General features: G+C 36.9%; 1 protein-coding gene, 1 long non-coding RNA gene and 1 pseudogene across 3 annotated transcripts; 1 reads left to right on the top strand and 2 right to left on the bottom strand.

Annotated features, from left to right (window-relative positions):
* Nucleotides 314–1,254, bottom strand: LOC109132891 (annotated as a pseudogene).
* Nucleotides 1,430–5,587, bottom strand: LOC104787366. Its single transcript, XM_010512939.2, has 5 exons — nucleotides 4,887–5,587; nucleotides 4,560–4,677; nucleotides 3,596–3,948; nucleotides 3,013–3,111; nucleotides 1,430–2,816 (listed from the first exon to the last, which is right to left on the bottom strand). The coding sequence occupies exons 1-5, from the start codon at nucleotides 5,546–5,548 to the stop codon at nucleotides 1,502–1,504; spliced, it is 2,547 nt and encodes an 848-aa protein (XP_010511241.1). The 5' UTR covers nucleotides 5,549–5,587; the 3' UTR covers nucleotides 1,430–1,501.
* On the top strand, nucleotides 8,256–10,410 carry LOC104787365. 2 transcript variants are annotated; one of them, XR_767855.2, is made up of 5 exons: nucleotides 8,256–8,419; nucleotides 8,659–8,747; nucleotides 8,909–9,040; nucleotides 9,158–9,663; nucleotides 10,035–10,410. It is a non-coding gene; the product is annotated as an uncharacterized LOC104787365 (long non-coding RNA). The 2 variants fall into 2 exon arrangements; XR_767854.2 differs by having other exon boundaries at nucleotides 8,909–9,663.

Raw genomic sequence — 12,308 nt, 5'->3', positions numbered from 1 at the left:
GTTTAATACCCAATGGTTTTGGATTGGAATAAAAATACACCAAATAATAAAAACGTGTCATTTAAAACCTAAAATAATAAGTGTTGTTGTTTTCATACCCACGATTTTTCAACAAAATCAAAATTCCAATTTTACCCCGGTTATCTAATTAATTATTAATTCATAATATAAAAAATCTTGGTTTTATATTATGTTACCCCGATTTTCCAATTTTACCCCGGTTTTCTGTTAACCATGTCAAACCAGGAATTAACCTTGGTTATCTCTCTTCTTCCTCCTCTCTCTCTAATCGTCGTTGCTCTGGAACTCGAAAAATAAAATGCTCGCTCTCCAGTACGCTTATGATTCTCAACAGAGCTTATATCATTCTTCTCAAGCTTCGAAAACTGACTTAGAATTAGAATTCGAATGATTATCATTATTAACCCTCACCGGAGATCCGATTCCGGTGTTCGTCGCTGTTCACTAATCCATAGCGCTGGATCGTTCTCACCTCGATCTAGACTGAGATTAAAACTCCAAGAACAAGCTTCACCACCATTATTACCACCGTTGTTGGAATTAAACAAACTATTAACTTTATCCATCATATCTGAGCTTTGGTTTAAAGCTTCCGAGGAACCAAGCTCAACGACGCCGTTTTGAACAGCGATACACACCATCGTCTCCAACCCGTAAATTTGACCTTGACTAGCGGTTAAAGCACCCGACCCAGAGGTCAACGAATTAAGCTCGCGAATCACTCATTTCCGATGCTCTTGCTCCGCCGTGTTCGTGTTGTTCTTCGTCTTCGCTTTGTCTTCTTCTCCTTTGTAGTAACCATCACCCCAACCGAGGATCACAGTGTTGTCTCCCGTTGGCGTTGATGAATCGAAGTCGTGCGAGATCTGCCAGAAGATAGCGTAAGTCTAGTTCTCTCTGGCGGATTCGATCAAAGCTTGGAGACATTATTGGAGAGTGTCTTCGTTGAACTGAGGAGGAAGAAGAGATTGTGGTTGTGGTTGTGAAAGAAACATAGAAGAGTGCTGATTTGTTTCGATGAAAGCTTCCATCGCCGTCGCCGATGCGTCATCGTCGGTTGTTAAGAAATTGAATGATGATGTGTGCCGCCGTTCATGTGAGAGCGAGCATTTTATTTTTCGAGTTCCAGAGCAACGACGATTAGAGAGAGAGGAGGAAGAAGAGAGATATTTTTTTTTTTTTTGATCAAAGAGGAAGAAGAGAGATAACCGGGGTTAATTCCTGGTTTGACATGGTTAACAGAAAACTTAGATTTTTTATATTATGAATTAATAATTAATTAGATAACCGGGGTAAAATTGGAATTTTGATTTTGTTAAAAAATCGTAGGTATAAAAACAACAACACTTATTATTTTAGATTTTAAATGACACGTTTTTATTATTTGTTGTATTTTTATTCCAATCCAAAACCATTGGGTATTAAACGTCCAAATAAAAATAATTTCGGGTTTTTTTTGGCATTTTTCCTGTTTACATTTCTATCTCTCGATAACCCTTCGACTGTTTCTGAAATCTCCGATGTCTGTGTCTTTAACATCACTATGCCCATGCCGGTTTCCTCCTCCTCCTCCTCCTCCTCTTCCTCCTCTGTTAGACCCCCTGAAACTACCTGAACCGCGTCCCCGGCTGCTCTTTCTATCAAACTCATCATCAAAACCTCCCCTTCTGCTTCCCATTCTTCCCCCAAACCCACCACTATCTTCTCTGTTCCCTCTTGATCGACTAGCCTGGGAACTTGACCCTCTGTAATCTTCATCGTCACTACCAAAGCTACTCCTCCTGCTTCCTGTTCTTGCCCCTCTCCCTCTTGATCTGTTAGCTGACGAGCCATTAGATCCCTTGTAGCTATCAGAGGCAAAATTATCATTGAAACCACCACGTCCACCTCTCATTCTTCCTCTGCTTCCTCTCGATTTATTACCAGAGAAGCTTGACCCTCTGAACTCTTGATCATCCATGTCATCATCAGATTCTGAAGCTGAATAGGATCTTCGTTTTTCTTTGAACCCTCCTTTACCACCGTTGTTTCTTTGTCCACGCCTTAGACTGGACCTGGGACCATCGTTCTCCAGATCAGAATCGAGCCCAAATTCTTCGTCTGACCCAAATGTAAGTTTTCTCAAAGGTGGACCTCTCTGGGTTGAAGCAACATGGCTTGATTTCCACCTGGGATTGGCGGATACCTCATCATCTGAACTGAAACCGAGCTCATCATCCCTAGAGAAACCTCCCTTACCGTTTCCTTGCTTCTTTCTACTGTTGTGAAAGTTTGAACTTCCTCCTCTGTGTGCATCATAACCAGCCTTTGATTCAGGAAACTGTTCATCCTCTGAGAACTCGTCAGAAGCAAAAGAAGATCGAGCTCCTTCAACTGGGACCTCTCTCTCTCCAGATTCGTCTATTTCATAGCTATCAATGTCATCTTCATCGTCAAAATCATCAAACCCAACCCCAGGTCTTCTGCTTCTGCTAAAATCAGAACTTTCTCGAGCTCCCGGAGGAAGATTACCAAATTCTTCTTCAGGATCTCTCATACCCTCCCGGAGAAGGCTTTCATTCTTTTTGCTGGAATCCGCATATTCAAACGCAGCAACTTCTGCTCCGTCTGATTCATCGTCATCAAAATCAAAGTTCCATGCATTTGAAACATCATCCCGCTTCACAACCCTGTCAGTTTGTGCTTCTGTGAAGCGATGTGTATCTTGTGTTTTGTTTTCTAAGATAGCATCCGCTGGACGCTTGCAATCACAATGGAAACATGCCATGTTTCTCCTATAGTTTAAGAAGTTACACCTGCCATAACAGCATTCATTATGATCAGTTCCATGACATAAAAGTTCAAACAGTATCCTTCTCCCATTTATAACTCCCCAAAAGCATAGNACACCTGCCATAACAGCATGCATTATGATCAGTTCCGTGACATAAAAAATTTCAAACCGTATCCTAATTCTCAGATTCACAATTCCCCAAAAGCATAGAAACTTACTCAGGGCATTCCCATTCTCCTGGAAGGAGCTGGCGCTTTGGCCTCTTTGCATCACACTGTAAGCAAATCGTGTTCTTTGCAAAATTCATAAAATCGCACCTGAGACAAAAATGAAGTGGTATTAACATCTCAGGACAAATGTCAAACTTAAAATATACAACAAAAGATTTATGAATTATTAGCCCAAAATTTTATAATCTAATTTAAAAATGCTGATAGGGTATATCTTCAACCAAAAATGATGATTTATATGAAATTCATTAGACCTCACCTACAAGTAATAGCTAATAGGTTTGGATGGGTTGAGATCAAATGTAGAAGAATTTTATAGATCTCACCTAACTTCATCTACAACTAATGTGCATTGTTGTGTAGAAACCAGGATACATTCTATGTTCGATACCTTGGAATCAGAAGACTCTTTCTTAATGTAACAAGTAGAACAGGGACGAACGGTTCGAGAACCCTAAGCTTCTGTTAGTCTGTACAAAGCATAAGCTATGCATCTAATTTTATAGTCCTTATGGTAGGACCGTGATATAGCCTTAAAAAGAGGTCATTAGAAGAGAAAGGTGGGACTTACTTTGGGCACAGCCAATCTCCTTTCTTCATCTCAACGTCATCACGGCCAACACGTCGTTTAGGAGTTGGCGGTGGCTGCTTGACTTTAGGCGGGGCTCTCTTGATGACTGGTGGAGTAAGATTAGGATCTATTGGTACAGTGCTTAACTTGACAATCTCGTGCAGCAGTTTCCGCACCACAGTCTTAACAGACTTTTTCTTCAGGAGATTTTTGTTGGCTACTGTTCCGTTCAATGGGTCAAAACCATAGGTGAACAAAATGCGCATGAGATCAATGGTTCGAGCCTCATCCTCTTTGTTTGTTAACAAAAACGCCTTTTCGCATGAGTTCCTCAAGCTGCAGGAACTGCAGACCTAATATATGAATGAATGTTATCATCTGAAGAACCCATTGATAGTAAACTAGTTAGGAAATTAACCGGAAATCTCGCGAGGAAGACAACAGTAAGATTAACAAAGGAGACTTCATGAAACCTAAGAAAATAGCCACAACCCAATACTATAACCAAACTAAAAATATATATATATATATATATATATATATTAAAATTAGAAGCTAATTTCTGAAGAACAGTAATGAAACCCTCATCTTCTATTAATCTATTATCCTTGAATCAACGATTTAAAGGTAGAAACAGTGACCAAATCCTACGAAAGAACCAATGATCCCAACGTTCTAAGCTCCCACACAACCAATGAGCCAAAGACTTGTAATCTATTCTTCATTCCACCTATTTGTACCATCCCTTATTATTCATCCATGTATCAAACATGTCACATTATATCAAAACCAAAGAATAATAGATGAATCGTAAGCAAAAATCAATGAGATGGCAATGGTACTGATAGCTAGGCATCTAGATGAATGATAGAACAAGTAGCAATAATCAATTTTGAAATTACTAAACCACGCAAGTTCATAAAAGCACAATTCTTGTATGTATAGCTTATTCAAAACTGCTTACATCTCCTTCATCGAGATGGACACGCTTCCTTAGTAGTTTTCCTGAGAAAACCACCTTTCTATCAGTCGCTGGACATCCGTGGCCAACAAGGATTTGAATGTCATTTCTCGACAATGACCTGAGGAAATATACTCACATAAGCACATATAAGTAGACTTTACCCTCCTCAGTATCTTTAATCTTAACAACTAAACTGCTCAAACGCCACTAGCGAGTACAGAAACAATAGCAAAGTCATTGAAAGTAGCTAAACTTAATCACTCTCGATCAAACTTATATAGGACCAATAAAAATGTTTAACTTGTTCGATTCAGAATATGCACAAACCTTAGAATATCGAACCGGTCTTTTCCAAAATTGATACAAGCGTTTTGAACAGCTCTAAACTCCTGAAACAACGCAACTCCAACCTTCTCTTCTTCACCTAACTTCGCATTGGAAACATCCATCCCCAAACAACTAACCATCTCATCTTCATCTCTTTCTCTCCTATGATCAAAGTAATTCTGCTTTAAAAGCCTCTCCATCAACTCCATCCACTCCGGCCATGGATGCACAAGCTCCACCACACCCTTCTCTTCAATCAACTCGCCAGAATTGATCTGACTCGGCTCAGCCACGGAACAAGAGACCAATTTCTCATTAGGCACAAAGGTATCAACTTCTTTAGGATCCGGATCTTGTGGAGCAGAAGATGGTGTTTTTGGCTGCTGGGTCTGTTTAGATTGACGCCAAGCACGAATACGCTCAAGAGTTTCGTCTTGCTCAGAGTGACGTTTCTCAATAGCATCTATTTGATCGAAGACGAAGCTAAGACGAGAAGAGAGAGAAGAGGATTTGTGATTAGGTTCAAGGGTTGAGTCAGGCTTGCTCTGTGGAGAAGTAGAGAATGATTTCGCGAGAAATGGTTGGAAAAGTCGGCGGCTTTTAGGGTTTATGTGGAAGAGAGAGACGCGTCTGATGAGAAGAAGAGAGATTGAAGGAGCCATGGGAAAGGGTTTATGTCATTTCTCTTTGTTAAACCCATTAAGACCTGATGTTGCACAGACCGGTTTCGGTTAAGACTTTGTTTAAATACGGTTTTGGAGTTTTGGTTTACTCATGTTCCATTTTTGGATTATTTTAGTAGTATATCTTAAGTAAAAACAGAGCCATAAAACATAAATTTTGTGTTGCCCAAAAAAAAAACATAAATTATGTTATTAATACTGTAGTGAAAAAGGCACATTTATATATATTTTTTGTTGACTATTTTTTGTATCATTTTTTATTTTACTAAAACTTTCCAAAAGCAGTGCCAAATAAATTTTGAATTTATGTTCAAGTTTGTTCGAAAAAAATTATAATTGTATGTAGCACAATTTTAGTTAGAAATTTAATTTAATTATAATTATGTAATATGTTTTTAACACCAAAATATTTTATAGTATTAGATTATTTGAGTAAGTTGATTATAAAATTGCAAATATTAGTTACTATTGAGTTATGTCGAATGTTATTAGTCAATTACAACATGTGGAGAAAATGATCCCATAAAGTTTTATAATCAAATTTTCAAACATGAGGTGTCAAACCTTATTTAAACCATCTCACTATATAACCTTAACATTTACATTTAAGCTGCGGTCTGTTATAAAGATCATAATTCATTTCATCATATAACTCATTATATTTAATCCGTGCTAAAATATTTTACATATATATATTTTTAAGAAAAATTAGAGTGTGTACAATATTTTTTGATGTGTGAAATATTTCTGATATTCTTTAAAAATATCAACTTAAATATTTTTTAATGTTTCAAATTAAAATATTTTCAGTTTATTTTACTACATAAAATGATGCATTTTAACAAAAGAAATGTATGAAATTGGATATCAATATTAAAATTCCGACCCGTTATTTAATCAAAAACTTTGACCCGTTACAATTTTTCTTCATAATATAATTTATAATTGTTTAAAAAATTCAAATCATGGCATATGCGTTTTATTATTACTATATGGATGATATGATGGTTTATTTTTCTCTCAAAAAGAAACGATATATACTAGCCAACCATTTTTCAGTAGTGTTGTTCTGCCCTTTCTTGCCAACCTTCTAACTCAAAACTATAAGCAACGTATAAAGCAGGAAGTTTGTTGGACGATTTTAAACATCACTGTGAAACGAGAACAGATCCAGGTTTAATAGAGGCTAATTTGATTGCCCCCTTGGTCAAGCTGCTTCAATATGCTGAATTTTGACATTAAGAAAGAAGCTGCATGGGCAATCACAAATGCAGCTTCTGAAGGTTCTTATGAACCGATCAAATACCTTGTAGAGCAAGGATACATAAAACCATTACGCAATCTCCTCGGATGTCTAGATCCAAAAATCATAATTCTCTGCCTTACCGCATTGGAGAACATTTTAAAGGTGGGAGAGGAAGAGAAGAACTTGGGTAACACAGTGGACAGGAACCATTACGCTCAGCTGATTGACAAGATAGAAGACCTTAAGAGCATCTCTAATGGTCCTCTATTTTTGCCTTTATATTCTATTATAGAGTAATTTTTGCTCTAATTCATCTCTATTTTCGCCTCTATAATAGAGATTGCTATTTTTTCCCTATATATAGAGGAACTCTATTTTTTCCTCTATAAATAGAGTTGAACTATTTTATTTGCAAAGTAGTTCTCTTAATCTTTAACTTCTTTTATTTATGACCAAAATAAATAAAATAAGTATTTTTAAGAACAAATAATATAAATTTAAGTATAAATATTTCTTCTAAAATATTGAGAGTACCATTTGCAAAAGACAATTTTATGAAAGTGTTACAAAATTTAAAGTAAAATGGGTTAGTTTGCAATTTTTATAAATAAAAGGTGTTAATTGTTAAATAAATATAGTCACTATTTAGAATATTCTTTTATAAAGGAATAAATAAGGAAAACTATTGGAGTAAAACTCATCTCTATTATAGAGATCAGAGCCGGCCAAGAGTACAAGCAAAGCAAGCTTGTGCTTGCGGCCGTAAATTATTTATACAATATTTTGGCTGATATTTTCAAAGTAATGTCGTTAGTCTAGCGGTAAAGTTGTTATGCATGTGGTCTTTAAAAACTAGCCCTTAAATTTTTTAACCAGCCTTTTAAATTCAGTCTTAACTTTTTTGAGGCATGTGGCCTTTAAAAACTCATCACCGGCTCTGTCTATATTATAGAGGAAAAAATAGGGAAAACCATAGGAGATGGTCTAAGAACTATGACAACGGTTAGATATATGTCTTGTAAAAATTATGGAGAAATATTGGCTTGAAGGAAGATGAGGAGACGCAGACTGTAGCTTTAGAGTAGTGACATTTAAAGTCAGTTTCAAAGAAAAAATAAATGAAAACTTTAGTTAACCAAATTGGATCGTTCTTGACTAGATTGTGATCTCTCCGCCATATCTCTATATTAGTAAAAGAGAAGTACAATTTCTTTTTGGACGAAAATGCCTCCAACATCAATGACCAGAAAACAATATCATTAAAGTTAAATGAGACATTAAAGGTAATCGAATCGGGTTTTATTTCTTAAATAACCCGAAATTCTTAAATTACAGACCCGACTCTATGAAATTGGATCCTCTTTGTTGGATCATTCGCCGGATCAAGAAGACCCGCGTGTTTTTAATCGGATCCTACATCAAACATTGAAACCCTTTTTGGATATAACCCTAGATATAAACATTGAGACTCGATTATTAAACATTGAGACGCCGCATCGTTGAAGAAGAGAGATTGTTGGAGGCATGGTTGAGACGAGACGTCACAGCGATTTTGCGCTTCTTCTCAGGAAACAATATAATCACAACTTACCAACAAGACAAAGGTAAGATCTCATCACAGCGTACAACAAGACAAAGTTAAGATCTGAGACCAAGTGACCAACACTACTTCCTCGATCTTATATTTGCATATAAATATTTTTCTTGGAGAATAAAAGGGTTTAATATCGTTCTTTGGATTTAAAATCACCTTCTCAATTTTTTTTGTTTATAGAGTATAAGATTGTGAGTTTTTCCTTCGATCCTTTCTGTAAACTTTGCTTTGTGAATGTTATATGAGTAGGAGTTTACTCCAGCTGTTGGGATTATACAGAGTCAGATTTGAAGCATATGGCCTAAAAAAGGTTTTGGCGTACATGTAGAGCATACCAGGTAATCTGAGCAACAGTTCAAATCTAAGATTTAATCATAGACTGGATTTTCCCAAATAATTCTAGATCAAATACTTTACTCTCCTGCACAACTATCTCACCTTTGATGTTTCTAGAAACTACAAACTAGAAAAGCGATAAATGCTGGTTGTTAATTTGAAGGTAGAAGAAGAAAGTGAAGAACAGATGTATAATGAAGAGACCGAGGAAACCGTGGGAAGCATCTCGAGATGATGAGAGCTGAAATTGATGCTAATCAGAAGAGATATGAGTTTGAAACTAAAGGAGATAATGGTGATTACGAATGACACACCCTTTTTATTATATTTCATTTCTTCATGCTTGAGGTTTTATATAATCTTTTCTCTAGACGGAGACGGTATTGACTTTGGCACTATGGTTGTTTTGCAGTCCAGAATTATTAGTGTGTGATTCTCAAAAGAAAGTGTGAAGCTAATCATACATTATTATTTGTTCAGTAATCCTATTTTTGCAGAACAGAGGTCATTATGAGCTCTATTCATCGGTATGAAATAGGTAATTTTCGATCTATCTTTTTTTTTTTTTCTCAAATGGTTTTGATTTTTAAATGAGCAAAATATCAATTTTAATAATGCCAACGATCCCTAATTTGAGATCCTTCATTGTTTTCTTTTTACTTATCTAACACATATTTGCAAATATGATACATATAAATCACATTGTTGCTCTAAAGGTTCTTTTTATGAGCTCAAAATAGAAGTTAAGTAAGGTAAATGTTTTTCTTTTTTATTGACTAATAAAATTATCCAAACTTTTGGCCATGTAACCAGCTTGCATATAACACACTTCTTTTGTTGCAGAACATAAACTAACCTCTTTTGTTGCAGAACATAAACTAAGATATGCAAATATACTAGAGACGATGACATGCAACAGTGAGTTCTTCTTTCTACTGTTTGACCTCTTATATTAGTTTGTTGTATAAAAACTAAATTAATTGTGCATGTATGTTGTATCATTAGCAAGGGCTGTCATCTATTTCCTTGGCAAGCGTGTGAATGTGTGATTATATATAAAACCAGAAAAAATTGTTAATTGGTGCTCACAATACTATTCATGGATTTTTGTGTATGTTATTCCATAGTGTTCAATAAAATGATAAGTTTAACTGTTTGAATAATTTGTAGAACAATCTGATCTTTATGATTTTTCGTTTTTGTCTGTAAATTGGTGTTAGTAAATTAACTAACAATTCTTAAATTTAAATGCGAGAATAAAGTAGTATATTTTGATTCTCTTCTTGCAGGTACAGTTGTACTAACATTATATTATGGGTTTGGTGGTTCTGATCCACAAAAGTGCATCATCTATTGAACTGCAACATATGGAGAAGGAATAAACATGAGAAGAATTGAGAAAGTTTGAATAGAACAATACAGTAGAAGAGAAGCAGATAAGTAGAAATAGTGAAGGTGATCAGACAGCCATGTAAAAGCTCCACTTCTTTTGTGAGCATTTGTTTTCTCATGATGTATGCAAGTAACACTTGCCAAGTATATTAGCTGCATGTGTGTTTCTTTTAGATGAATTTGGTAATACAAATCCCACATGCTTTACTTAAACTTAATAATATGTACTTATAACACATTCTTTGCAAATTCCCTGCAAAGATATTTATGTAATTTTAGTGAAAAAATTCCAATAAAACCATTACAAACATATATAATAATATTGTATATACCCACGGCAATTAAACAGTGTAAGAATTGAAAATTATATTTCTTCAGTTACATACTTTCATTTTGGCAAAGACAGTGTAAGAATCTAAAGTGAAATAGTGTAAGAAAGAAAGAAAAAGACATCTAATATACAAGTGAAATAGACAAAGACAGTGTAAGAATCTAAAGTGAAATAGTGTAAGTGGCTGTTCTCTATATTTGCAAGACAGACAAAGAGAGGAAAGAGAGATCCGACAAACATTTCCTCACAATTATGAAAGTGATCTTGTAGGGGTGGAACAGAGTGTTAGAGAATTGGTTAGTCATCTGGTGGAGAATGATAACACTCAAGTGGTAACCTGTCAAACCAAGGAAACTTCTGATCTTTGTGGCATTCTGCAGTCTAGGCCAATCCTTGATAGCCTGAATCTTCTCTGGATCTACAGAAACAATGTGACCCAAAAAACTCATCTCACGCTACCAGAAACTACACTTGCTCAACTTGGCAAACAACTTCTGCTCCCACAACATCTCCAAGACTGCCCTCAAATGCACTGCATGCTCTTCAGGACTCTTAGAATAAACCAGGATGTCGTCGATGAAAATGATGAAAGACACGTCTAGAAACTCCTGAAACACGTTGTTCATCAATCTCATAAACGCTGCTGGCGCGTTAGTCAACCCAAAAGGCATCACCACAAACTCATAATGCCCATACCTCGTCCTGAATGCAGTCTTCCTCACATCTGCCTCATCTATCGAAATCTGATGATAACCCGACGCCGGATCTAACTTGGAGAACCAAGTAGCACCTCTCAACTGATCCAACAACTCATCGATCCTGGGAAGAGGGTACTTGTTCTTCAGAGTGACCCGGTTCAAACCCTGGTAATCAATATACAACCGGAAACTCCCATTCTTCTTCTTAACAAATAATACTGGCGCTCCCCACGGTGATACACTAGGGCGGATGAATCCCTTACTCAACAAATCCTCTAACTGCTTCTTCAACTTTGCCATCTCTGCTGGAGTCATTCTGTAAGGAGCCTTTGGATAACGGCGTCGTCCCCGGTTCCAGTTCAATCGTTAAAGGATCATACCGAGATGGTGGTAATCCCTGCAACGACTGGAACACATCCTCAAATTCCTCCACAACCTGAATACCGCTAACCGTAGACTGCCCCACTGACTTTGGCATTGATATAGTAACCAAATAAGCCTCACGACCCTTCTCGATCATCTTCCCAGCCTGCATGGCCAAGATCACGAGACTCCCCGACGTCGGTCTATTTCCCTGAAAAACCAACTTCCCTCCTGGACTCTCAAACTCCACTCTACCCCGATGGCAATCAAGATGTACCATATGCCCATGCAACCAATCCATCCCAAGAATAACATCATACAACTCCACCGGACTTATAAGCAAATCTGTTGGCCACGACTCTCCTACGATCTGAATATCAACTCCCTTAGCTCGTCGAATGACCCTCAGAAACTCGCCTCCCGCAACTCTGACAACTCCTATACGCTCTCCGGGATCTCCTCGGATATCAACACTCTCTGCACACTCCGGAGTAATGAAGCTATGAGAAGCTCCAGAATCAAACATAACATGGGACTTAAACCCGCCCACCAAAAAGGTCGCTACATAAACTTCATGTGTTGAGAACCTAACACTTTATCACTGGAAAAACATAACATCTGAACCTACTGAAATTCACAAAGTTTAAGTACCATAAATTATACTTGTGATCGCCTCGGCACTGGTTCCACCAGGCTTGACTGTCGTGTACACCCGTGGCGCCTCCTTAATATGTGCTACCTGCTGCACTCCAGGCTGCACCACATGCTGCACCACTGCC

Source organism: Camelina sativa, chromosome 5 (assembly GCF_000633955.1).
Source record: "Camelina sativa cultivar DH55 chromosome 5, Cs, whole genome shotgun sequence".
In the NCBI taxonomy this organism is placed as follows: Eukaryota; Viridiplantae; Streptophyta; class Magnoliopsida; order Brassicales; family Brassicaceae; genus Camelina; species Camelina sativa.
The sequence above is the reverse complement of the archived record's forward strand: the minus strand, read 5'-3'. Positions and strand labels throughout refer to the sequence as shown.